The sequence below is a fragment of the Trachurus japonicus genome, chromosome 5 (assembly GCF_045865225.1).
Source record: "Trachurus japonicus isolate A0001 chromosome 5, Traja_1.0".
Taxonomy (NCBI): Eukaryota; Metazoa; Chordata; class Actinopteri; order Carangiformes; family Carangidae; genus Trachurus; species Trachurus japonicus.
The window spans coordinates 5,736,389-5,764,387 of NC_140911.1; the positions used below are offsets into that span (position 1 = coordinate 5,736,389).

Genomic DNA, 27,999 nt, shown 5'->3' on the forward strand with positions numbered 1-27,999 from the left:
AAAATGAACTAGGACATGTGTCACACACCGGTGAAGGGTGGTGCAGCAGCAGCAGCAGCAGCAGCAGCTTCACCGCCGAGGAGCAACACGACCATTTGGGCTACAGACGGGCGAGAGGAGGAGGAGGAGGAGGGAGCAGATCCTACTGGGGGAGCAGCAGCAGCAGCAGCAGCAGCAGCAGCGTCTTTGGACTGAGGTGAGCCCCAACCTTCAACACCCCCTACCACACACACCCTCCCTCCTTCCTTCCTCCTCCTCCTCCTCCTCCTCCATATGATCAGCCTGTGTAACGCGGCCCATACGGCTCTCACTCACTCAGCTGTGGATCATCAGCATTGGACGATTCCGCTCCCACACTGGACGTGAGGGAAGAAAAGAAAGGCGTGGAGATTTTTTTTTTTGATTTTTTTTTTAAATTTTCTAAATTTGTATTGTCTGGATCCAAGGTAAGTGTCGATGAAAAGACCACAGACCACAGCGGAGCTTTGTTGTTCAGGGGGAGGGATGCGCCTCAGTGTGTCTGGGTGAAGGATGCGGTCGAGAGCTACATCAAGATTTATGTGCATTATCCTTTTTTTTTTTTTTTTTTTTTTTTACCCCTGCAGTCCAGCTCACGACAAGATAGGATAATAGGCCTCTATCGATGGAGCCAATTATGTAGCAGAGCAGCAGCAGCCAGGCCCAGACTGCTGCTGCTGCTGCTGCTGCAGGACCAACAGCAGCTACAGCACCGCTTATTCTCTGACGTGTTAATGGATATTTTATCAGCATATAAATAGAGATTCGTAGTGATTCACAGTGGTTGTGTTGCAAAAGAGGCAAGTGACAACACACCATGAGGCTTTGGGAGGGACCGGTATGTTTGGTGTGTCTTCACCTCCTCCTCCTGCTGCTGCTCCTTCTGCTCCTGCCCTTGCTGTTGTGGGGCTTATTCAGGAAGTTTATCTCCACATATTAATGATTATTTTATTTATTTAAGAACAGTGTGTGCTTGCATTGATCATTTACAAGAAACAATAGCAGATTTAGCTAATATGGTATCACACCATATAATAAAACAATGCACACCCAACATTAAAGTAAACCACATTCACTACAATATAACATAACATACCATACAATAAATAAGTAGTGCTTAATGTGCAAAGGTGTTTGTTAGAGAATATAAAGTGTGGAGCATGTCCTGGATGCAAGCAATGGTAAATTGTGGTGCAAAGAAGTTATGCACACTATATTGCATTTAAATAACAGTGTGAATCCAAATTATAGTTACATATCATAGCATTTATTCTCTCTGCAGAGCTATGTTATGTTATGTTATGTTATGTTATGTTATGTTATGTTATGTTATGTTATGTTATGTTACTGCTGCAGGGTGTTTATTGTGTTCTCATTGTGTTAAATTCACTGTAAATTGTAAGATGCACACTTGAAAAAAAGTGTTATTTCTTGTGTATTATGGTTTCACCTGTGCTTTTATTTATTATTATGAAAAGTAACATCCTGTTACGAGGTTAAGACACTGGGATCAGAATGCAAATTATTACACAAAAACACATTATCAGGAAGTGACCCAATAGGCCGATATATGATTTATAATGTATGATATAAATGTATGTATGCATCCGTTCTAATGGACACTGAGCGTAAAGCAGCATTACTACCTTGTTACAGCAGAAGCAGCAGTTTAAGAGCCACTTCCCGTGAGAGAGAGCACACAGCTCAGTTCTGTCCATCTTATCCTGAAATTGATTTTCCCTGCACCCCCCACACTCACCCTCTCCTGGTTTTCCCCTGAGGCCGGGGGTTGTAAGACCATGTGAGCAGCTGATGGAGCCAATGAAGCACCATATGGATGCTTAGCTCTGTTGTTTTTAAGAGATAATGCAATCGTGTTTAATTATACTGTGCAGAATTAACGAGTGTGTGACCTTTAACTCTTTTTAATGATCACTGTCTCTCTTTCTCTTATTCCAGATGGGGAAGGGACTCGCTCATCTTGGTGACTGTCCACACGGTTTCTGGAGATGCAGGTGTCTTCAGTCGATGCCCTTTCACTGACTGGATAGAGGCTGTTGGGTAGGTTGTATATTATATTATATTATATTATATTCTTCTATAATGCTTTGTAAATCTGCAGGGAGATCTGGTATAGAAACGAGTTTATGAATGAAGTCGTCTTAAACATCCATTTAAATAGAAATGACCTCAGGTAAAAAAAAAAGTAATTAGTTTACTTTCCCCAAAAAGTAACTGAGTTAGTAACCGAATTACCACATGAGAAAGTAGTTACGGTAATTACCAGGAAAAGTAACTATTGCGTTACTTTAAAAAATGCTCAGATGTCAAATTACTTGGATTTCCTTCCGTAACTGCTTTTTTTTTATCTGGAACTAACCAACTCACTCAGTATTCCTCCACCCAACATCTGATAGGCGGAGTGATATGGCGTGTCACGGAGCCTGTCCACACGGAAAGAACCTATAGGTTTTAATACAGGTTTGAATATATGTGACATATATAAAATATATGCAGCATATATGCACCATATATATACAGTATATGTGTATATATGAAAACGGCCAATTTTATGTATGTCACATATATTCAAACCTATGTTCTTTCCGTGTGTGGAGGAATACTGAGTGAGTCGGTTAGTTCCAGATAAACGGCTTTTCTCTGACCAGTTGATGAAGTGAAAATAAAGTAGCCTACACTTAAAGGGGTGTATTCTTTTCTGACGGGACTTCTTGAGTCAAGTAACGGCAAATTTTATTGTCAGTACCGGTAACGCCGTTGTAACGGGGGAATCCGTAACTTTTTTGATTACTCGTTAATGAAAAAATTTGCGCCATTAGTAACGCTGTAATTTTATCCATTTTTATCCCATCACTGATTATAACCCTTCCCCAATCAAATCCAACCAATACCTATAAACCCCCTAAATAATAAAACAATTGCTGTGAATAAAACTATCCAGAAGCTGGTTTTAAAAAAATGTTGCTGTTTTTACTGATTTAAAGGTAGAGTCTGTACAATTTTTGTGGGATTGAGCTGTTGAGCTGTTTTCCTCAGTCGATGTGAGGGTCTAAGGGCAGAGGATGTTGTTACGATGCCATGTAAAGCCCTTTGAGACAAACTGTTTGTAAAAACGGGCTATACAAATAAAATTGCCTTGCCTTGCCTTGCCTTGCCTTGCCTTGCCTTGCCTTGCCTTGCCTTGCCTTGCCTTGCCTTGCCTTGCCTTGCCTTGCCTTGCCTTGAGAGGAGGGGCCCATTTGAATGTCGTGTTTACAAACTGCAACAAACAAACCTACAGACTCGACCTTTATTTTCAACCAAAATTATAACTAGGACACATGCTGCCTAAAAAAAATCCTTGTTTAACCCCCCGATACCACACAGACAGCAGTAATATCTCAACAACAACACAACAGCAGCCTGTCTCTCTGCTATCTGTGAAAGCTCGTAGGACACATACACCGCCTGCTGCTGTGAGTGTATACAGTTTGTTTGAGCTGCAGCAGCTGCTGCTAAAGCGAAGAAGGATAAATAAAAGTTAGAAAAGAGAAAGAGAATGAGTGGAAGTGGAAGTGGAGCCGGAGCTAATTAAGGTGAAGTTTTGGAGGGTTCAGTGTCCAGTAGAGCAGCAGGTCGGAGGCTCCAGCAGCATCATCATCATCGAGAGGAGAAAAGTCAGACTGTGAAAACACTGAGCTGCTTGTGTCGTTAAATAAACATTTGGTTTATCTACGGCGTGAAAACATGCACTAAGGCTCCTGTAGCTGCGATAGGATATTACAGTGAGAAGTCAAGTGAAACAATAACCTGAGTTGATGTGAACTCTGCTCGTTGTTACTGTGAGTCAGAGCAGTAAAACTTTCAGAGTAAAAAGCTAAATATTCATCCACAATGATAGAAGGAGATATTCTCCTATGATAACAGATGTAGCCTAGATGTTGCTGCTGCTTCATCATCCATCTCACTGCAGGCAGTCCTACCTATTGCAGTCTGACATGTTACAGAGAAGCATGCCCATCTTTACTTTGAATAAAATGAAATAAACAGAATTGTGTTTCTGGATTGTTAAAAAAACAAGGAGGGAAAACCTGTGGATTTGTGTCCGACTCTCACGCAGTGAAAATGAATGTGAACTAATGTCATCATCTTCCTTGAACTGAACTGAACTTCCTGCAGCTGTCAGTTCAGTCCTGAATGTTTTATCTGTATCATTAAAAGACATTTTTTAAAGAAGTGCTCTGAGAAGACATTATTCGGCCCTTGTATTGTCTATGGGGGCGGAGGTGGGCTGAGAACATTATGAGATTTTCAAGTGAGTTGGAAAAGATTGGGAAACACTGATCCAGACTCTCTGGAGGTCCCAGGCAAGAAATCCCTATAGTCATAGCAGTAGGTTCGTTACCTTTAATTGTCGGTGCAAGCTGTTTTCACCACGCTATGAGATACTAACACAACGTTACCAGACACAGTTGTTTTCGAGGTAAATTCATGCAAAACCGCTGATGCATGTTCCCGTCGGGGGCAGTTTTTCGGCAAGCAGTCTCTGCATTTGCCTCGAAAACAACTCCATCTCATAATGTTCTATTATCTCATAGCGTGGTGAATGTGCAGGTCACAACTTGTCCACCAGAGCGTTTTGGAGTTGTTGGATTGTGTATTTGATGAGTTTGATGAGGGAAACCAAGAATTCCCATTAGCCTCCGTAGCGTAGCTCTGAGCAGCTCGCGGCTCTGCTCCGCCGTTCTAAAAATAGCTTGCACCGACAATTAAAGGTAACGAACCTACTGCTATGACTATAGGGATTATGGCAATGGGCCAATTTGCCAAAATGTTGAACTACCCTTTAAGATGCTTTCCCACTAAAATTAGCGGGTCGACGCAGGTTTTTTAATAATCAGCATTTGGCTCCTTTCCTACAGGTAAAAAAAGCAGCATGGAAGCTAGTTAGGCGGTGGTCAGTGTCTTTTCGTGTTTTGTCCCTCCTTAAAATGATCAAAACGTAGCGTTCGATGAACAATTTTCGAACGCTGATAGGAACGCAGGTGACTGGAATTTGTGGCCGTCATCCCCAAGCCGATCGGAGGCGAGCGGATTCAACTGCAGAGTTGGTCGACGTGGGTTGGTGACCTTTCCCAGAAGCCGATTGTTGGCAGGTTTAAACAAGTTTTTTTGGCCAGTAAGAAAGGGGCTTTATTGTATGCAGTTATGCAGTGCGTACAATGCACATTGTCCTCAATGTTGTCATTGATATGGACCAAGGTCAGTCGTCTCTGGGGGGGGGGCTTCCAGCTTGGCAAGGCAAGGCAAGGCAATTTTATTTGTATAGCCAGTTTTTACAAACAGTTTGTCTCAAAGGGCTTTACATGGCATCGTAACAACATCCTCTGTCCTTAGACCCTCACATCGACTGAGGAAAAACTCCATGGAAAACCCTTTTGGGTGCTTGGGTGCCCTAAAGGCCAGTTTGCCTGTTGCAACGCCTCTGGTACGTTGCATCAACCACTACCAGAGCTGATATCACTGCAGATATAGGGTTTATAATATGTCCTGTTGGTTGGGGTTCATAAGGAAACGTTCATTAGGAAAAAGGAAAAAGTGATGAGACAAAGGAGTAAACTACCTCCAACACTCAGCAGCAGCAGCAGCAGCAGCAGCAACATGTTGGTGGTGGTGTTATAGGTGTGATAGGCTTTATGCACAGCTCCACTACTTCCTGAACCTAAACAAGCTCCTTTATTTCCTGTCTTCTTACATTATTGGACAAACTGATTAATCCAATGGTCTGACACACCTGGATTAATCAGTTTGTCCAATAATGTAAGACAGGAAATAAAGGAGCTTGTTTAAATGTTCAGGAAGTAGTTTGTTTGTTTGTTTGTTTGTTTGTTTATTATTAAGATCCCCATTAGCTGCAGCAAAGCCACAGCTATTCTTCCTGGGGTCCAACAGTATCAAATATACAGTTGAAAACACAAAACATAAACATTATAAAAATTAAAAACAAAAAAACAAGTGAGCGATATGCTTAACCTAACAAAACAAAAACAGAGTAAGTGTTTACATTTCTTAACTGTGCTTCATTCATTCTTCGTTATATTAATTGTTCACATACTAATCCTATTACCCACATTTCTACATATCATATATGTATACTGTACATCATTACACATCACACATCATACTTGTATATACATTCATTCTACAGAATATACATTATAATAACACATATCATATATCCATCGAAATATACTCCATATATAAATATACCATGTTGTCTTACTTTGATAAATGCTGTTTTATTAATATTTTGAATTTCTTTGTGTTCGTGGTGACTTTGATATTTTTCGGCAGTGAATTCCATTCTTTCATACCTCTGTACAAAACCGTACGCTTGATGGCGTTAGATCTTGCTTTAGGTAATGTAAAGTTTCCTACAGCTGCATGTCTGGTGATATAGTTATGACTCTCTGCACTAAAAGCGAGGTTTTTAAACAAGATAACAGGTGTTTTTAGGACAGATATATTTCTAATAACAACAAACAGTGAGTACAATAGTCTGTGTCTGACCAGTAACCAGTTAAGTTTCTTGTGCATAGAAATTATTACTTCAGTATTGTGCAGGCAGCTCTATTCTGTATACATTGTAGTTGGTAGGTAGTGGAGCTGTGCATAAAGCCTATTGAGTCAGAATGAAATAATACTGTATGTCCGTATGTGTGATGAGAGAATACATAAATCATAGGTCAGAGTTGATACAACAAGAATCTTCTATTTAGAAACTATGACATTGAAGCCTCAGCTACAGATCAAATATAATGTTTCTAACTCCAACTACAACAACAACAACAACAACGAAGAAGAAAGACGGCGAGTTTGTCCCTTATTTATTAGTAAAAAGAAAAATCAAGCTTCATTAGTTGTATGTTTCACTGCTCGTATGTTGGATGTGTGTGACACCAATAAACCCACACATTTATTTAAATCCTGGATGTGGTTTATAGACCGACTTCTGGTTCCACTTCCTGATTTTAATCTAAAAAAACTGTGTTTTCTCCTCATTTCGACACCTCTGATGACTGATCACCGTCGACTTCTATTAAAGATTTGTGGTTTTTCTTTACATTCAGTAACATTTACTCCCGTGTGAGTCAGCGTTGACAGGAAGGAGACTGAACAAACCAGTAACACATGAGCATGTGAGCGGTGTAGTAACGAGAGACATCTGCTCTCTGCTCTGCGTCTTCTGTGGTTTTTAGGTTTTAGGATGCGCTCCCTGAGGAAAACCGTGTTGCTGGCCGTTCTGGCGTCCGTGGTTCTGGTCCTGGCCCTGCTGCACTCGTGGCCGACCCGGGCCTACACCACCGTGGACGTGTGGAAGAGGCCGGGCCTGATAGTGGAGCGACACCTGGAGGAGAGGCTCCCAGAACCGGACCACCGACTGGGCAGCATCCCCTTCCACGTCAGGGAGAGCGTGGCGAGGTGAGTGTGTGTGTGTGAACCCGGTTCTGTTCCATCACCATCGATCGGTCGGTCGTCTGATTCCAGAGATGGACAGAGTACTCGATCCCAGTAGTCTACTTGAGTAAGAGTACAAATACTGCTGGTCAAAATTTACAAGTTACAGTTTTACAAGTAAAAGTAGCTCAGTCGACATGTTAATGTTACTCGAGTAAGAGTAAAAAAGTACTTGCTTTTAAAGGTACTTAGCCTAAGTATCCCAAAGTGGTAACACTTTACTTGAATAGGTATTCATAAGATTGACATAACACTGTCATAACCATGACATAACAGCTGTCATAAACATCAATGAATACTTATGACAGCTGTCGTTAAGTGTCATTCGGTGAGTTATGTCACTTTTAATGCAAAGTTGACATTATTTGAGATGTTTTGTTCTGACAACTTGACATAAAGACAATTTAAACTGTCATAGCAGACCTAATTGCCAAACTTTTTAAAAATATGTCAAGTTCTCATAACAAGGAACATCTCAAATAATGTCAACTTTGCATCAAAAGTGACATAACTTACCGAATGACACTTAACGACAGCTGTCATAAGTATTCATTGATGTTTATGACAGCTGTTATGTCATGGTTATGACAGTTTTATGTCAATCTTATGAATACCTATTCAAGTAAAGTGTTACCAAAAGTATTTGCTTTTAAAGATACTTAAGTATCCCAAAGTACATGCTTTTAAATTTACTGAGTAAAAAAGAGTAAGAGTAAATCTCTTATTTTTCACATCAATGAATTACTATAATTTTTTCTAAATGAATTTAAGGACCTTTTAACTCTTGTTTCTGAGAATTAACTCTTTGAAACCAGCTGCACTGATGTGCTGCTTTTAGGGGTCAGGGTTTCCTTCTTTGACAAACACAGCTTGTGTCCAATAGTATTTTAGGAAAAAAAAAAAAGAAGAAAAAAAAGAGCAGACCTGAAAGTAACGAGTACTTTTCAGCCTTCCTAGAAATTAACTAGAGTAAAAGTAAAAATATTTGTCTTGGAAATGTATTCAAGTAAGAGTAATAAGTACCAAAGAAATCTAATACTCAAGTAAAGTACAAATCCTCTGGATATGTACTCAAGTACAGTACTCAAGTAAATTTACTCCGTTACTGTCCACCACTGTCTGATTCTCCTCTCGTCGTGTCGTGTGTCTCTGATCCAGCTTGTTGGCCCGTAACGGCTGCGTGTGCGAGGGCGAGAGCGGCGGCGTGAACCTGCCCTTCGCCCAGCTGCTGTTCCCGCGGGTGTCGGCTCACCCGCTGCACACGGCCTTCGAGGCCTCGGAGCTGGAGGAGATGAAGAGGAGACGGGCCAAAGAGTACAAGAGTTTCCAGAAGAGGTAAAGACAGAGAGACGCACTGGAAATGTCCAATTTATCAGGTCTTCAGGTCGCCTCTCAGCATGAATGTCCTAGGTGGAGTTTGGATGTTCTCATGTGGGTTCTTCTCCAGGTTCTTCAGCCCTTCAACACAGGAGGTGGATTGGAGAGTCTAAAGTCTTAGTTCTGGGTAAATCAATGACTTGTAACCACGGGAGTAGGTTTGATGTTGATATTGGTGGGGACACAAAAGTGCTCCAAGGCAGCACTCCTGAAAGTTGATGTTTTTTACGTTTGCAATCATAATTTCCCGTTATGTAGAGCTGATCAAAAAAAGAAATCAGTAATTGACATGTTCATAATGCATATCTGAATATATGAAGAGAATACAAGCAGTGACTACCAGTGACACTGACTACTTACATTCGCGGTGGCAGATTCATGCACTGTGACCTCCTGTCCGACCAATGAGCAGGTAGCTTTTACAAGAGCGATATTTAGGTTACAGGCGGGACTTCTAGCGGAGACCGACTTTTAACCCTTTGTGTGCCACAATCATTGATTAAACACTATAGACAGCGGTTAAATTGATAGGGACTACACAGCAGTGGCTGAATATTGGTAGGGACGTGTCCCTAGTATCCATACCCAGTTCTACGCCCCTGCTTGTAACTAGTTCCAGGGAGAATGGAGGCTCTCTGCATGAAAACATGTACTGTATCTCATAGTGTGGTGAATGTGCAGGTCACAACTTGTCCACCAGAGCGTTGTGGAGTTGTTGGATTGTGTATTTGATGAGTTTGATGTGGGAAACCAAGAAATCCCATGAGCCTCCGTAGCGTAGCTCTGAGCAGCTCGCGGCTCTGCTCCGCCGTTCTAAAAATAGCTTGCACCGACAATTAAAGGTAACGAGCCTACTGCTATGACTATAGGGATTACGGCAATGGGCCAATTTGCCAAAAATGTTGAACTATCCCTTTAAAGAGGAACTATGCAGGATTTGTATCTTAACTACTGTATGCTACATTTGTACCTCAATGAATCAGCTCCAGAGTCCTAGTTCTGGTTAAATCAAATAACGTTATCCACCGCTCCATGGATTGATTTCTCACCGGCTTCGTGGAAACAAATTAATGCACATGGAGGAGAGGAGGGTTAGAGACACAGAGGAGGAGACACCAGACTTGCATAGTTGGGGGGGGCAAGAAGGTGTTCTGTTGGGAAACGTAGCATTGTAATACAAGTGAATGGTATTGCATTGATTGGTGTGGAGTCAGAGACACTCAGAGGTGTAGGGTTTTGCTCTCTTCACTACTCCAAATGAATATTTTCTTCCACACAACTCTGGTCTCTCCTCCACTGTGTCTCTAACCCTCCTCTTCTCCGTGTGCATTTGTTTACAACGAAGAAGCCGGTGAGAAATCAATCCATGGAGCGGTGGATAACGTTATTTATCATCTACCATGTTACCATGTGTATCTGTGTAGTCTTATCTGTCATAAACAAGAGATTACGGTTTACGGGGCGCGTTACAAACGAGTTACAAGTCATTGATTTAACCAGCACTAGGACTCTGAAGCAGTTTAATTAAGGTACAGATCCTGCATAGTTCCTCTTTAAAGGGATAGTTCAGAATTTTTGGCAAATTGGCCCATTGCCATAATCCCTATAGTTTTAGCAGTAGGTTTGTTACCTTTAATCGTCGGTGCAAGCTATTTTTAGAACGGCGGAGCAGAGCCGTGAGCTGCTCAGAGCTACGCTATGGAGGCTCATGGGATTTCTTGGTTTCCCTCATCAAACTCATCAAATACACAATCCAACAACTCCACAACGCTCTGGTGGACAAGTTGTGACCTGCACATTCACCACGCTATGAGATAATAACAGAACGTTACCAGACAGAGTTGTTTTAGAGGGAAATTCATGCACGCGTCGGGAGCAGTTTTTCATCAAGCAGTCTCTGTATTTCCCTCTCTAAAACAACTCTGTCTGGTAACGTTCAGTTATTATCTCATAGCGTGGTGAATGTGCAGGTCACAACTTGTCCATGTGGGTAAACCCCGGATGGATCATGTTGTTTCAGTCGTATCTTCTCTTCGTTAAACATTCCTCAGGATCAAGTTTCTCGTCTCCAGCTTCAGATCACAACAGAGATATTAAAAAAATCAAAAAGGAAAAATCTTTCAGCTCCTGTTTCTTCCTCCTGACATATTAATCCTTTCTACACAAGCTTTTCTCTCCATCAGAAGATCTATTATTAATAATTAGCTGCCACTGGATTCTTTCTCTCGCCTGTTCATGGTCAAGTTTATGTTTTATATTTTGTTTTATTTCAATTCTCAGTTGCTGTGTGTGTCATCTGTTCAATGTGTACACCCTCCTCCTCATGTGTTTGTGTGTGTGTGTTTGTTTCCCCGTCAGGTCTCAGACGCCTGCAGACGTTCTCATTGTTGCAGAAGCAAACAGTCCGTTACAGTACCCAACACAGGGGCTGGAGGTCCGGCCCCTGAAAACAATCATCATCCCAGGTGAGAAAGAAAAACAGAGTGGAGGGATGCATGGATGGAGATTCTGATTAATTCATGAATCATCTGAAAGACTTTTAGATAGATTTAAAAAAAAGTGTGTTTACTGTAAAATCTCCTGCTGCTCTGAAAACTTACACAGGAAGTGGATTAATACTGCGTCACAACAACAATCACAATGCATCAGCTCTGTTTGCAAATTGTTTCCATGTGTTTTCAGGTTTGGCCTTACACAACCTTCCCAGAGAACATTTCACAGTGAGTACTTCAAGTTCTCAGGAAACTACAGCGTCTCCACGGCTCTTGATGTCTGGAGACACGATGATGTTGTTTCATTTCATCTCAGGTTTCATCTTGGACGTTTTTAAGAAAAAATCTCAGTTATGGAGCTTCTTCAAATTTAGAACAGGCTCAGAGATAAAGTCACGGTGTCAAAGGTCAACGGTGTCAAAGTCATGGTGAACGACGTCCAGAGGGAGTTTCATCCACTCTGGAACAGCAGCCGTGTTTTTATCCATCCTAAAAATATTAACCTGAATAAAGCCGGTGAAAGTACGTTTCTATGTAAGATCTTTAAAACTGAATAAAAATCTGTGCGTAATGACGTCACACGCTGTTTCGCGATCAAACTGTTGGTGGATCGAATACGTTTCTTGCATTTTGCATTTTGCATTTGCTTCTCCTTCTTCTTTCCTTCCTCCTTCTTTTTCGTTGCTTTATTTATGAACGCGAAACTTGTGAAACGTGCTCTCTGACTGGCTGGATTTTCCATTCGGGCTGCCGTACAAACATGGCGACACTCTCTAAAGCAAGACCCTTGCTATATGTATATATAAAAGAATAATTATAAGGCTATGAAAACCAAACAAATTTTATTTTATAGCGATTATACACTTATACCAATATATATTAATGGATAGTATATTCAGATTTTGCCAATAAACCTTGACAATTATTACACACTGGACCTTTAAGATGTTTCCATTCATTTTTGCGCTGAATCGCAAAAACCGAATGTGCAACAAGCCAAAAGTGTGATGAGCCGCTTTCAGGAGTCATTGTTAATATAGCTCTTTTAGCAACAAATGGTAAACATTGCACAAGTAATAGTATATAATAGTGCTTATGTGCCAACTGACTGCGACATACCAAGAAGATGTTTATTATCCGACAAAGGACAGTTTCCATCAGCATTTATCGCATAATAAGCCTTTTATATCGATCAAGAGAAAATCTTAAGAGACTAACTTTTTGTCTGTTTTGTCTTTTTGTCTAGTTAGACCTGAGAAAACACAATTTTTGACCAGAACTTACAAATTATATAAAATTTTTCCTCCTATTATTTTTTTTTTTTTTTGTCATTTACTTTTTATTAGTTTTGATTTTACATGTAAACAAACAAACAGTCAAACAGTCAACATGAGACCTACAAATCTGTACAAAAGTATCAAGGGGAAAGTAAAAGCGTACATAAGGGGACTGGTAAACACCTCCAGTCGAGAAATCGAGAGAGAAAAAAAAAAAAAAAAAAAAGTAAATACATAAAAAATATTCTGATAATCCAGTCTGAAATTACCTGAAGTCCGGTCTTATGGTAGAGACATATGTAATCCATGTTTGCCAATTATCAATAAATACCTCTTTTTGTGTTCTTAAATTAAAAGTAATTCTTTCCATTACATAGATGCTGTACACAATATCAATCCATTCATCTACACTAGGTGCCTCCCTCTTCAGCCATTTCTTCGTTATTGATTTCTTACAAGCCACCAGTAATATTCTCAACAAGTATTTATCTTTGTTCCTCCATACCAGTTCCTCTAGATCTACCAAATATAACAAATTAAAGCAAAAAGTTATTTTTGTTGAAAACACAGTCTCAAGAATTTGATGTACTTGCAACCAAAATGGGGTCACAACAGGGCAACACCAGAATATATGATAGTGATTCGCCTCTTTGCTTCCGCAACATCTCCAACATTCTGTCTGATTGGAATATGATCTCTTTTGATATGGAGTGCAAAAATAGCGGATGACATTTTTCCATGTATATTCTCTCCAGAGTGGAGAATTTGTTGTTTTCCATTGTTGTTTAAAAATTTCCTTCCAGTTCTCCAGAGAAATTATGATGTTGCCTTCAGTTTCCCATCTTGATTTTACATTAGCTGTATTTTCTTTGTTAGATGATTGAAAACTTGTGTATAATTTTGAAATTATCTTCTTATAAGGTTCGTCTTTATAAGCTTTTACAAATACCTGTAGAGTATCATTTTCAGGTTCATAATTTTTTATAATTTTTTTCCCAACATAGTCTCTTATTTGTAAATACCTGAAGAGGTCCTGGTTCTGTAGGCCAAATTTGTCCTTGAGATCTTGGAAACTTCTAATCGTACCTTTACTTATTAGTGAATAGTATGTTGTAAGTCCTAAGGGGGTCCAATCCTTGAATCTATGGTCGTGTTGACTAGGTGTAAATTGTGGGTCATAAGCAAACCATTTCAAGATTTCAAATGTCTTTTTAAAATTGGACTGTTTTGATACATCACTCAAAAGCTTTAACGAATTAGTGATCCATGGATTGTCTTGATCAGTAAGGTGTTTGTGTAGTGATGGATCCCCAATCAACGCAGTGACTGGGAATCCTTTTCCCATTGTTTGTTCAATATTTTTCCATCTAGCCTTGTAACTAGGAGTACACCAACCTATTAAAGGTCTAAGTTGGGCTGCCTTGTAATAGTCTTTTAGAATAGGAAGAGCTAGTCCTCCTTTTTCTTTTGAGAGCTGGAGTATCTTATATCGTATCCTGGGTTTTTTCCCAGCCCATATGTACCTAGAAATTAATCTGTCCCATTCTTGAAATTGTTTTTCTGGTGCTTCTAAGGGTAATGACTGAAAGAGGTATAAAACCCTTGGCAGGATGTTCATCTTGATGGATTCAATACGTGAGCTGAGGCTTAGGTATGGTATCAGACTCCATCTATGAATATCTTCCTTGATTTCCTTAATAAGAGGTTTATAATTGATTTCTGCTATTCTTAACAGGTCTTTAGGAATATGTATTCCTAAATATTTTATCGATTTTTCATCCCAGTTTAACTGAAATTTCTGACGGAGATCAGTAGGGGGATTGTAACCAAAACTAAGGATCTGTGTTTTTTGAACATTTAATTTATAACCTGAGAAAGAGCCATATTCATTTAAACATGTCATTAATGCTGGCAAGGATCCTGTTGGATTATTTAGATATATTAATACATCGTCAGCAAATAACGCCAGTTTCTGATCATCTACCATTTTTATCCCCTCAATTGCTTCATTTTGTCTTATTCCTTGAGCTAAAGGCTCGATAAAAATAGCAAAGAGAAGAGGGCTCAATGGGCATCCTTGTCTCGTTGATCGTTCAAGTATAAATGATTCTGAGAGTTCTCCATTAATCTTCAGCCGAGCTGATGGGTTTTTGTATAATGTTTCTATTGTTTGTATTATTGTATCATTAAAGCCAAATTTTTCCATTACTTTGAATAGAAAGGTCCATCTTACAGAATCGAAGGCTTTTTCTGCGTCCAAGCTTACTATCATTGCCTGGAGATTGTTTTGGGTGGTATGTCTAATAATCTGCAGTGTACGTCTTATATTGTCTTGGGTTTGTCGACTTTGAATAAACCCTGTTTGATCCAAATGTATGATCTGTGGCAGAATCTTGTCAAATCTTTTAGCAAGGATAGAAGTGAACAACTTATAGTCTAGGTTTAGTACACTGATTGGCCTATAATTAGTGCATTCTGATTTATCCTTTCCTGGTTTTGGAATAACCGATATTGTTGCTTCCTTCCAGGAAATTGGAGTCTCTTTTGTCTGCAAAACCCAATTAAATGTTTTCACTAAAATAGGTGTCAATACCTCTCTTAGAGTTTTGTACCATTGTGCTGTGTATCCATCAGGACCTGGGGATTTATTTGTTTTCAGTCTTGTTATGGCGTTTTTGACTTCTTCTGTTGTTATCGCTGACTTTAATGTATTATTTTGAGTTTCAGAAAGGACTGGCAAATTCACTGATTTCAAAAAATCATCCATTTTGCTGTCATTATCTACCTGTGGTTGGGTGTATAGTTTTTCATAAAAAGTTTTAAAACAACTTTTAATATTATCGATGTCATGGTATGTTTGTTTAGTCACTGGGTCCTTTATGGAATATACTGTATTATCTGCTTGTTGTTTTCGCAGTTTAAAGGCAAGGAGTCGAGCATGCTTACTGCCTCCTTCATAGTATTTTTGTTTGGTGTACATTAATTTTTTTTGAATTTCCTGTGCATATATTTCTTCAATTTCATTTTTTTAAATTTTCATCTCTATTTTTATATTTGAGCTTAATGAATTTTTATGCCGTTGTTCTAATATTTCTAATTCGTTATAGAGTTTATCCAGTTTTTCCTTCCTGCGTTTCTTAAGCAAGGATGTCATAGCAATTAATTTGCCTCTCATTACTACCTTGCATGCGCCCCAAAGCACAGTCGGCGACACCTCTCCGTTATCATTAAATTTTAAATATTCCTCTATTTCGTTTGTTAAATGTTCTGCCGTGTCTTTATTTAAGATACTGGAGTTCAGTTTCCAGAGTGTTTCTTTACGTCTAGTTCCTATGTTCACTGACATATAAACTGGGCAGTGGTCTGATATATCCATGCATCCTATGTGACATTTTTCGACCCACTGTTTGTCCTTCTTAAACATCAAGAAATAGTCGATTCTTGAATATACCGAATGTGGGGAGGAGAAATAAGTGTAATCCTTAGTTGTCAAGTTATTTTCTCTCCATACATCAACTATATCTAATTCTGCCATTAAAGTGCGTGTTTTTTTAGCAGTGTTATTGGGTTTGCGCATTCTCGTACCAGAGGAGTCCAAGTTTGGGTTTAAAGTTAAATTGAAGTCTCCTCCACAAATTGTTATTCCCTCTGATTCCATTATTATTTTGTCAAATATTTGTTGATAGAATTCCCACCCTGACCCTGGTGGTACATATACATTATACAGAGTTATTAAAACACCATCAATCTTGCCCTTAATCAAAATAAATGTACCCTCCTTGTTTGTTATTTGTGTTAGATGTTCATAAACAATATTCCCTGAAATCAAAATGGCCACACCTCTGTTGTGTTTTGATCTATTCGAGGATGAAAACACATGCTTAAAACCTTTCCTTTTAAGTTTCTTGTGTTCTATTTCTGTGAGATGCGTCTCCTGCAGGAAAGCTATATCTATTTTTTCTCTCTGTAATTTAGTTAAAATTTTGGTCCTCTTAGCCGGTTTAAGAATCCCGTTAACATTCAGAGTAATTATTTTCACCATTTGTCTGATGGAGTAAAGTAACTTAAAACCTCCCTATGTACTGTATTACCTTCGATTGTCATTGCAGATGTATGTAGGTCTTCAGAACTGAAACAAAAGGGACAGAACAATGTCCCAACAGAAATACGAACAAGAACAGTCTCTTCCGTGAGTAGGGAAAACATTATTCCCTTTGAGTCCCTGTTGGTGGGTAGGGGGATATTCCTTTCCCAACGGACGGGGCCCCCCCTAGGGGTGGAGTGGTCTCTTCCATTCCTCCTAGACATGTCCAACATTAGTCTAAATGTAATCCAGCCAGTCGGATGCATTTTCCTGTGCATTTAGTAGTGACCAAGCAGTTTTGTAAGGCTAGAGAGGGCTATATTTTAGAGGGGTTTGTATGAAGAAGGCAGAAGATAAATAAGAAAAAAATGCAAACCTTGCATCTTAAAACTATATATTATGGATTTTAAAAATAAATAAAAAATACAATAAAAAATAAAATTGAATATTTATTTGCCCTTATGTTAATCAAAACTGAAAATGTCTCTTTCCTGAGTGATGTCCTTGTGTGTCTTTCACCCCATAGCTTCCTTTACTTCAACCTGTAGCTCTTTTAGATTCAGTCCTGCATGGTCACTTATCTGTCTCATCAGCGCTGTGTTTCTCTCCTGAACCCCTGCAGCCTCTCCCTCGCGCGTGTTGCCGTCTGGTTTCCGTCATCTCTGGAAGCTACGTGTTGCCATGGAAACGCTTTTCGGATACATTCCTCCATGTTCATGTCCGATGTGACTTTCGGAGTCTCCACGTCTATTCCTTGTGCCCTCAGGGCGAGTGCCGCCTCCCGGGCACTCTCGTAGGTCCAGGTCCCACTGCTCCAGTGGATGCGGATTCTTGCGAGAGGGGTCTGGAAACGTACTCCTTTTTCTTTTAAAGCCTTCTTAATTTCTTTATAGGCTCGGCGCTTAATCATTACTTCGTTTGAGTAGTCGTGGTCAAAAAAAATCTGTTTTTCACCCACACACACTTTCTTTTTCCATGCTGATTTTAGCACCATCTCTTTGATTTCGAATCGTAAAAAGTTCACAATAACAGACCTGGGTGGTGAGTTTGAGTCGGGTTTAGCGACTAGTGCTCTGTGTGCTCTCTGGATCTCTAATTTGACTCCATCAGGCAGGGCGAGTTCGGTGGTGAGCAGATTGTTGACAAAATCCACCATTGAAGTGCCTTCTGTATTTTCTGGTAACCCGTAGAGCCGTATGTTGTTTCTCCTGGATCTATTCTCTAAGTCGGTCAGTTTTTCTTGCATCTTACTGTGTTGATTAAGAAGCAACAGGAGCGCGTCTTTAGCCACCGGGCCGCTTGCTTCCAGATCTGATATGCGTGTTTCAGCTACGCTGATAGCTTCACCTTGGGCCTGTAGAGTAGTGGCGGTTTCGGTTAGCTTCTGGCTAATATCCTGTTTGAATGTAGTTAGCTCTTCTCTTACGTCTCTTCTGAGGTCGGCCTGGAAATCTTTAAGAGTATTTTGCATCTCGCGTTTGAATTCCCTCAGGTTTTTGGTAACAGACGTTAATTCTTGCAGTATGTCACCAGCTTGAGTTTTCTCAATTAGCTTCGTCCTGTCGCCATTTTCTTCCTCCTCGGAGTCCTCCGAGTCAGGTAGGGGTTGTAACGACGGTTGCGTTATATTCCCTGTTTTCTGTGCACTTTTTTGTCCTCTGTTTGTCTTCGCTCCTTTCATGGTGACGAAACACAGCCTCTGAAGTGTTAATATCTCGAGTATTATTTAGTTTTGCAACCGACTGGTATGGAGCTACAGTCTACTGCTGCATTCCGCTATGCCGCCTTAACCGGAAGCCCTCCTATTATTTTTATTCTCATTCTTGTTTTTAATCATTATTTATCAAAAAAGACTCTGGAGAGTTCATTAAATCTTCTCTTAAAACACTTGTGTGAGACAAAACTTTGTCCTGGAGGTGTTTTTGAGTGTTGCATGTCTGTAGTTTTGTCTCTGTGCACTTTATTGTGTATTTTAACATTTGTATTTATCTCTGTCTTTGTTGAAATTGTATTTTTGAAATGTATCCTAGTATTTTTTATTGCTATTTATTTTATGTAAAGCTCTGTCTGTCTCTCTCCTGCTGCAGGTAAACATCAGTGCGACTCTGGGGACCCTGAACGTGGCGGCCGAGGTCGACGGCGTGAAAATCAAAGGCGACGGCGAGATGCACATGACTCTGTCCAGCAGCGTCCTGACCAACCTGAACCGGCAGCTGCAGTTCGTCACCTACACAAACACACTGTTCCACCCGAGCACGTCGGACACAGGTGAGGCTCAGACTTTTACCGTCTCACCTGGCTCGATTTATTATCTTTTACATTTTTGTGCATGGATCAATTTTGGGATTTTGGGCTATTTTGCTTCCTTAACATGTCTTCTTTCAGACTAGAGGAAAGAAATGGTAGAAAATCCACACTGTTGTAAAGCTCTCTCTCTCCTGAACAATGATGTGCACTCCAAAAAATTGTCATTTCCTCCGTATCCGCAACAAATCATAAAAGTACAATTGACAATAGAGAGCCTAAGCGGAAGCAGGAAGTAACGTCGCCATGGCACCTAAACTCTGAAAAACTATCGATGCAAGTGAACGGGACTGAAAGTTTTATTTCGTGATCCGATTGAATTGTGCCATGAAAAAAAAAAAAGTCCTCTACCCGTTTAAAACATCACGTTTCATAAAGAGAAATCAGCAGTTTATCGTAAAACTATTGTAGAATAAAATTCAGAAGAATCCGTAACCAGAAAGACTACAGGTCGCGTAGGTGACGTCACACACCAATTGCCGCCCTTTCCTGTGTCAGGTGGTGATGTATTTTTTGTGGGACACCAGATCTGTAGTCCGCAGAGCGGTCGTCACACTAAATACATTCTTCCGTTGCCGTTTTACGATAAACTGCTTTTTTTTCCGGATGAAACGTGATGTTTTAAACAGGTGGAGGACATATTTTTTTCTCATGGCACAATTCAATCGGATCACGAAATAAAACTTTAAATCCCGTTCACTTGCATGGATAGTTTTTCAGAGTTGAGGCCCTATGGCGACGTTACTTTGTGCTTCCGCTTAGGCTCTCTATAACAATTTATGAAATTTTGCAATACAAATCTTTAAAGGTGTACAGAAAAGAAAATTGAATTTGAGCCCAATCTGGGTCATAAAATTAGTGTAATAACTCATCTATCAGACGATGGAGGCCAAACTTTATGCAAAATTCTATTTTTGAGTAAATCCGGGATGAAAGTGTGTATTTTTTTTTTCGCATTGGATAATGCAGGCGCATGGATTATACGTCAGCCTGTACACGATTCATCAGCCACTGATATTGGATCCGTCATCCGTCATTCAAACGTCTGAGACACGCACACACACACGGAGCTCGGTCTCGCCCCAAGCTTTGAATATCCCGCCCGCTCGAAAACGACCAATCAAATTCGTTTTCCTTACTCGGGTAAACTCGTGTTGCAGCTCGTGACAACTCGACGCGACAAACAGGACAAACGGCCATTTCTGTACACCTTTAAAGGCTGTTTTCTCAAAAAGAGTTTTTCAGACTCAGACTCTGAGCTAGAAATCTCCACTTCAGCAGCACTTACAGACACCAAACCTTCCAGTTTTATTCCTGTCTATATTCTGAAGGTTTTTACAGAGGGGATTGTTGATGTATCATTCACAGCCTGATTTATAGGAACATTTTATGCCTAAAAACAGGGCGAAAATTTGACTTTTTAGGTCTGGTGACAGTATTTTCTCATTTATGGAGTGATAAAAAGAGACATCCAAATCCTCCTCTGAAAAAACTTTTGACTTTTGAAACTTTTGATTTTAAAAGTGGCTTTATCCAATTTTCAGATTTCTGTTGTGGAAATGTAATGCAAATTGGTGCATAGATATTGCGAGCATTTAAATATTTAAACATAAAATTTGACAAAACTTATTACACAAAACATAATTTTCTTAATGTACGTAAAGAAACTTGGGAAGTTTCATAGTGATATCTGTTAGTTTATTTTTATTTTTTTACCCTATTCACCTGTAGTGTCTATGTGTTATCAGCTGTTGAATGAGACAGTTGCATCATATAACACTGATAAAATTAATTAAAAGTCTTTGTTTTTGTGTCTTTCAGTGCAGTTTGACACCGAGGGGCATCAAGCTCTCTTCAGTATTAAGATCCATCACAGTGTCACGCCCAAACTGTACAACACTGGATCCAATGGAGGTAAAAAACTAAACTAAACAAAACAAACAAACAAAACACAACACCAGAGTCCATCGATGAGGTCAGAGGTCACAGTTGTCTCTGTTGTTCGATCTTCCTCCTCTGCAGAGTACAACGTCAGCGCCCTCGTTACCATAGCTACGAAGACCTTCCTGCGTTACGACAAGCTGCAGGATCTGATCGACAGCATCCGGAGGTATTATCCCACTGTCACCATCGTCATCGCCGACGACAGCGAAAACCCCAAAACCATCTCCGGGCCGAACATCGAGCATTACATCATGCCTTTTGGAAAGGTAGGTAGCACACACACACACACACACACACACACACACACACACACACACACACACACACACACACACACACACACACACACACACACACACACCTGTTGTAACTCTTTAATTTACAGGCCGCTAACTATGTGCTAATGTCAAGAAATAACCAAGATATAACAATTAATTGTGTCGTAATGTCTAGAAAAAGCCTAGAAATAACAGTCAATTTCATAGTGATGTCAAGAAACATATAGCCAAGAAATGTTGTGTGATGTTTATATTCTTCTTGTCTTATTCTGTTTCTATTTTTAATTTGTTGCTACAGTATTTGCTGCTGCAGTGCACAAATGTACATTTCCCCACTTTGGGACAAATAAAGGAATCTTAACTTAACTTAATTTACGTAACGATTGATTGAATATCGGTCAATTGCAAGGACTTTGGTTGTCTTTATGGAAAACATGACATTACTATGAAATTGACCGTTATTTCTAGGCTATTTCTTGACATTACTTAGCAATTAATTGTTATTTCTTTTTTTTTTTTTTTAAGTATATTTTTTGGCTTTTTGCCTTTATTTGATAGCTCAGTGAGATCGACAGGAAAGGGGGAGGCAGAGAGAGGGGGAATGACATGCAGGAAAGGTCTGCCCGACGCGGGATTCGAACCGGGGACGCCTGCGTTGAGGACTGTAGCCTCCACATGGGGCGGCCGCTTTAACCACTGCGCCACGCACCGCCCCATTAATTGTTATTTCTAGGCTTTTTCTTAACATCACTTCGCAATTGTTATTTCTACGCTATTTCTTGACATTACTATGAAATTGACCGTTATTTCTAGGCTATTTCTTGAGATTACTTTGCAATTAATTGTTATTACAAGGCTATTTCTTGACAATAATTAGCAATTAATTGTTATTTCTAGGCTATTTCTTGACATTACTATGCAATTAATTGTTATTTCAATGCTTTTTCTTGACATTACTATGAAATTGACCGTTATTTCTAGGCTATTTCTTGACATTACTACACAAATAATTGTTATTTCTAGGCTATTTCTTGACATTACTACAAAAATAATTGTTATTTCTAGGCTATTTCTTGACATTACTATGCAATTAATTGTTATTTCTAGGCTATTTCTTGACATTACTATGCAATTAATTGTTATTTCTAGGCTATTTCTTGACATTACTACACAAATAATTGTTATTTCTAGGCTATTTCTTGACATTACTACAAAAATAATTGTTATTTCTTGGCTATTTCTTGACATGACTACACAATTACTTGTTATTTCTAGGCTATTTCTTGACAATACTATGTAATTACTTGCTATTTCTTGACATTACTATGCAATTACTTGTTATTTCTTGGCTATTTCTTGACATTACTACGCAATTACTTGTTATTTCTAGGCTATTTCTTGACATTACTACAAAAATAATTGTTATTTCTAGGCTATTTCTTGACATTATCATGTAATTAATTGTTATTTCTTGGCTATTTTACATTACTATGCAATTAATTGTTATTTCTAGGCTATTTCTTGACATTATCATGTAATTAATTGTTATTTCTAGGCTATTTCTTGACATTATCATGTAATTAATTGTTATTTCTAGGCTATTTCTTGACATTATCATGTAATTAATTGTTATTTCTAGGCTATTTCTTGACATTATCATGATGTTATCATGTAATTAATGGCCTATTAAGGTTACTGTACAGTTTCCTGCTCTTGGAGCTCAGACTCTCTGTGTCCTTCCTGTGTCGACTCGTAGGGTTGGTTCGCGGGACGAAACCTGGCCGTTTCCCAGGTAACCACGAAGTATGTGCTGTGGGTGGACGACGACTTCATCTTCACGGCGAACACGAAGCTGGAGAAGCTGGTGGACGTGTTGGAGAGGACGACTCTGGACCTGGTGAGGGACGGTCGGACACGTCGACGTGGAGACTCAGTGACACAGTGATGATGGCCAATCCAATCCAATCCGATCCGATCCGATCCAATCCAATCCGATCCGATCCGATCCGATCCGATCCGATCCGATCCGATCCAATCCAATCCAATCCAATCCGATCCAATCGAATCCAATTTTATTTATATAGCACGATTTAAACAAACACAAGGTTTCCAAAGTGCTGCACAGCAAGATAAAAATACAATATGTAGGGATGGGAATCGAAAACCGGTTCTTGTTGAGAATCGGTTCCCAGTGTTTCAGTTCCTTGGAATCGTTTGCCAATTTTGCAAACGATTCCCTTATCAATTCCAGTCCTTTTTTTTTTTCTTGCCCCAGTCGCTCTTTGAATTAATGCTGGTGAGTCCAACACGGCGGTCGGGTTTAATTACAGGCAGTGTGCCTGTTTATCACCATAAACACGGTAGATGAGGTGAGTGACTGAGCTGAGGCTGGTGGTGGGTGGTCAGCGGCTTTGGGACGGGGGTCGTCACGGTAACACCCGCTGCTCGTTGAAAACAGCAGTGATCGCCTACGTGCTTTCACGTCTGAGTCTCCAAACCAGACACGTCTGTAACAACATCGGAAAAGTTGGCAAGTTACCCGTGTAGAGAAAAAAAAAAAACTGACAGCGAGTGAGTGTCACGACTTCCTGTGTGTGGCCCTTCAAATTAAAAGCCCTTCAACCTTTCACATGGTTCAGTCATATTGATTTTGACTTAATTTTGACAAGCCACGCCTCCAAATGTTGAAATTTAGGTCGACTAATGACTTTTTGGTCGATAATGCTTGGTCGACTATTTGGGGGCAGCCCTAGTACAAACGTAAACAAAGTTTGTTGTCCTTTTTTTTTTCCAAATGAGAATCGATAAGAGAATCAATAAAGAACCGATTTGTTAAGCAGAATCGAAAATGGAATTGGAATCGTAAAAGTCTTATCAATCCCCATCCCTAACAATAAGTAACACAACAGAAGCACAATAAAACAATGGACACAATAAGATAAAATAAAATACGATAAAACAGAATTAAAATCAATGAGATAAAAGAGATAAAAGATAAAACACAGTAAAATCAAATAAAAACAAATAAATAAAATGTCAGTGGTGTGATGATGTCATCGTGTGTGTGTGCGTGTGTGTGTGTGCGTGTGTGCAGGTGGGTGGAGCCGTGCGCGAGGCCACGGGCTACACCGCCACCTACAGACAGACCATCTCCATCGAGCCGGGCGAGGAGGACGGAGACTGTTTACACATGAGGAGGGGTTTCCACCACGTCATCCAGGGTTTCCCCAACTGTGTCGTCACCGACGGCGTCATCAACTTCTTCCTCGCGCGCACCGACAAAGTGCAGCAGGTCGGATTCGACCCGCGACTCACCAGGGTCGCTCACCTGGGTGAGTGCGTGCAGAGGAAAACCTGAACATCTCAGTGTCACATACAGAAGTTTTATTCAGTTTATTCACATTAAGGAAACTGCACTCAACAGTGAAGCTTTGATTTAATAATAATAATTAAAGGGATAGTTCACCCAAAATTCAAATTGCACTCATTATCTACTCACCCTCATGTGGACTAAGGGCTGGGAGAAGTTTCAGAGTCCTCCGTGGCTTCTCTGAGTTACAGCGGGGCTCCGTGCAGCAGTGCATGTCCATATAACGGTTGCGAACGGGGCTCACTTTTCTTCGTCCAAAAAGACACACCAAAAAACATCCAAATACCTCCATAGTGCTCGTCTGCAATGTCCCTCTTGTATTGAAGCCCCAACATGAGAAATTGTTCCGAAAAAAATTAAATAAGTCTATATTTTAAGTTTGTTTGTAGCGGAAGCTCCCAGTGCTGCTCTTCCTGGTCCGTCCAAATCTCGCGCGATTTGCATTGACACCCAGTTCACGGCTCCACAAATTGCGCGAGATTTGGACGGACCAGGAAGAGCAGTGCTGGGAGCTTCTGCTACAAACAAGCTTAAAATATAGACTTATTTAATTTTTTTCGGAACAATTTCTCATGTTTGGGCTTCAATACAAGAGGGACATTACAGACGAGCACTATGGAGGTATTTGGATGTTTTTTGGTGTGTCTTTTTGGACGAAGAAAAGTGAGCTCCATTCACAACCGTCATATGGACATGCAGTGCTGCACGGAGCCCCGCTGTAACTCAGAGAAGCCACGGAGGACTCTGAAACTTCTCCCAGCCCTTAGTCGACATGAGGGTGAGTAGATAATGAGTGAATTTTGGGTGAACTATCCCTTTAATAATCGGTCAGAGCTCAAAGGCGAACAGTTATCGCCCCGGTGCATTATGGGTGTAGAAATCCAGGTAACTTTTCATTTCATACACTGGTCGGGTATAAAATTAGGACGTTTCATGTTTCCTCAGCTCATAGAAAACAGAGACTGAGACAAAAAAAAAAGAGATCAATAACTTTTTCCAAATCAAAATGTCTTGTGATGCTAGAAATAAAACCATCAGACACACACACACACACACACACACACACACACACACACACACACACACACACACACACACACACACACTTTTCATTCAAGTGTGTTAGTAATTTACGTATCATATTTCATGATCATAATCTATTTGCTAAGTGAATTAAACTGTGCAGCAGCAGCAGCAGAGTCACTGCTCTGCTATAATTAATTCAACTACACATTAAAACTAATTTAATTGTTCTCTGTTTTCCTTCCTCAGTTTGAAGGTTGTTAAAAAATCATCTCCTCATGACAGTGAATGGAAACTAAACTTCCTCCAGCTCCGGTTGTTTCTCTGGGTTTGGTCTTTTAGAAGTAGGAACAGACTCAAAGATGAGCTGATTTTATTTTGGTGTCAAAGCTCAAAGGTGAATTTCGCTGTGACCTAGTTGTGGTTTTAATATCTCAGTGTCACTGCGCTGCTATAATTAAACTACAGCTGCTGCACAGAGGAACCGATTTAATTCAGATTTAATTTTAGTTTTTAGGTTGTTTCTTCCTGTCTTTACAGTGACTGAAACATCTTCATTTATAACTAACCCTGTATGTTATTTTATTTGTCTTATCTATAACAAACAACGAGCCCAGTTGTTCAAGAGTGATCTGATCTGATTTTGGATAATGGATTGGATCAAATCTTGAAAATGGGTTGTTTCAGAACTAAAAACGGATTCTGAGATCGGATTAGATCACATAATCTAGTTTTGGTTTTAATCTGGATCAAACCCTCAGTTTGTGTTGATCAAAACTTTTTAGTAGGATCAGAAAAACTTTGATCCAAAAAATCTGGATTATTCTAATCCCAGCATTCGGGTTGATTCAGGAACAAAATATGATTTAAATTAAATTCAAACTGGTCAAATACACAACATTTATAATGTGATATACATTTATTGATTCATATTTTGCAGCTGATTTTTAAACCATTACAGTGATAAAGTAAATAAAGTAAACTTTTGATTATTCCACAAATTAAGAACTTTTCCCAAACTACTGGACATTTAAATTAAATTTGAAGTTTGAATTTGAAACACAAAGAAAAACATTCACAATATATTGGACTAATGCAGTGGTTCTTTTCTTTTCCTTTTTTTTTTTTTTTTTTTTTTACATCAAGGACCCCTAAATTGACACAATTTAGACCACGGACTCACATTGGGCAAAATTTTTAAGCAAACACCAGAAATCCATAAATATTTGTTCTGAGATGGAATAACGTTACTTTTTTAGTCAATGTACGTTCAAATTAGGGCCAATGGCATGAATTTTTGGAAATTGTAGAGAAATTTCTGTAAAAAAAAAAAAAGGTGGTAAAATTTCTCAAAAACAATTCTAAAAAAAAGTGGAAAAAAATCTCCAAAAAAAGTTTTTAAAAAATTCCAGAAAAAGTAGTAACATTTCTAAAAATACATTTTTATTTATTGAAAGACATTGAAGAAACAAAAGAAATACCAGTGTGATATGCCGTCCCATTTAGAGCCCTTGGGTATCTTGAAAAGTTTGTATCTGCGTCGGACTGATTCAATCCAACTTTACTTTGAACAACTGGGATAAAAGTAAAGATGGATTACATGATCCTGAACGGCCAGAGAAGGGATCATTTTGATCCAGATTAAACCTGTTGAACAACTGGGCCCAGATGTTCTTGGAAACTTTAGAAAACCATAAATAAATGTTGTGTTAATTGAGTTTTAATGTTAAGTCTAAATCGTTTTGTGTTTGTTTTCCAGAGTTTTTCATCGACGGCCTCGGGTCGCTCCACGTCGGCTCCTGCGACGACGTCATCGTCAACCACGCGACCAAAGTGAAACTCCCCTGGGTCAGCCAATCGGAGAGCGACAAGACCTACGCCAAGTTCCGTTACCCGTCAGCCTCGTCCGACGCCACGCACACCAAGAACGGCCTCCTCTTCTTCAAAAACCGATTCCAGTGTTTGACTCGTAATTAGTTTTTAAATCCCACGGTTCCTCTGCTCCTCCTGAGTTGCCAAAGACATTTTCCTCCCCCCTCACCTCCCTCCCTCCTCCATCACCGCGTCCTGTCAGATAAGATTTAACAGAGAAAAAAAAGACAAAACACCTGGAAAAACCTGGAAAACCTAGAAACGGTTTCCGATATTATAGATCAGAGTTCACTTCAACAACGCTGTAAATATCCAGACGCCTGACGACCAGTTCATCGTCTCGTTCACACGGTTTGAAGGAGCTGTATGTAAGAAATATAGGGCAATTAATCATGAAATCACCCAGTATGTCACCAGAGACTAAGGAATCATGTTAATTTGA

General features: G+C 39.7%; 1 protein-coding gene across 1 annotated transcript; it reads left to right on the plus strand.

The window, feature by feature from the left end:
• The first annotated feature begins 176 nt into the window (after nt 1–176).
• Nucleotides 177–27,996, plus strand: b4galnt1b (beta-1,4-N-acetyl-galactosaminyl transferase 1b). The gene is made up of 12 exons (XM_085775749.1): nt 177–196; nt 1,978–2,079; nt 7,278–7,500; nt 8,695–8,871; nt 11,272–11,378; nt 11,596–11,633; nt 18,854–19,034; nt 20,892–20,984; nt 21,093–21,280; nt 23,049–23,189; nt 24,387–24,624; nt 27,445–27,996. Exons 3-12 carry the CDS (start codon nt 7,286–7,288, stop codon nt 27,660–27,662), a joined length of 1,596 nt encoding a protein of 531 aa, XP_085631875.1. The 5' UTR covers nt 177–196; nt 1,978–2,079; nt 7,278–7,285; the 3' UTR covers nt 27,663–27,996.
• The last annotated feature ends 3 nt before the right edge of the window (nt 27,997–27,999 follow it).

Bases quoted from the DNA above. Each gene is read 5' to 3' on its own strand.
- b4galnt1b (XM_085775749.1), top strand. From the start codon at position 7,286: ATGCGCTCCCTGAGGAAAACCGTGTTGCTGGCCGTTCTGGCGTCCGTG. The intron at 7,501-8,694 runs GTGAGTGTGTGT...TCTCTGATCCAG, and splicing joins GTCAGGGAGAGCGTGGCGAG to CTTGTTGGCCCGTAACGGCT. The intron at 24,625-27,444 runs GTGAGTGCGTGC...TTTGTTTTCCAG, and splicing joins CACCAGGGTCGCTCACCTGG to AGTTTTTCATCGACGGCCTC.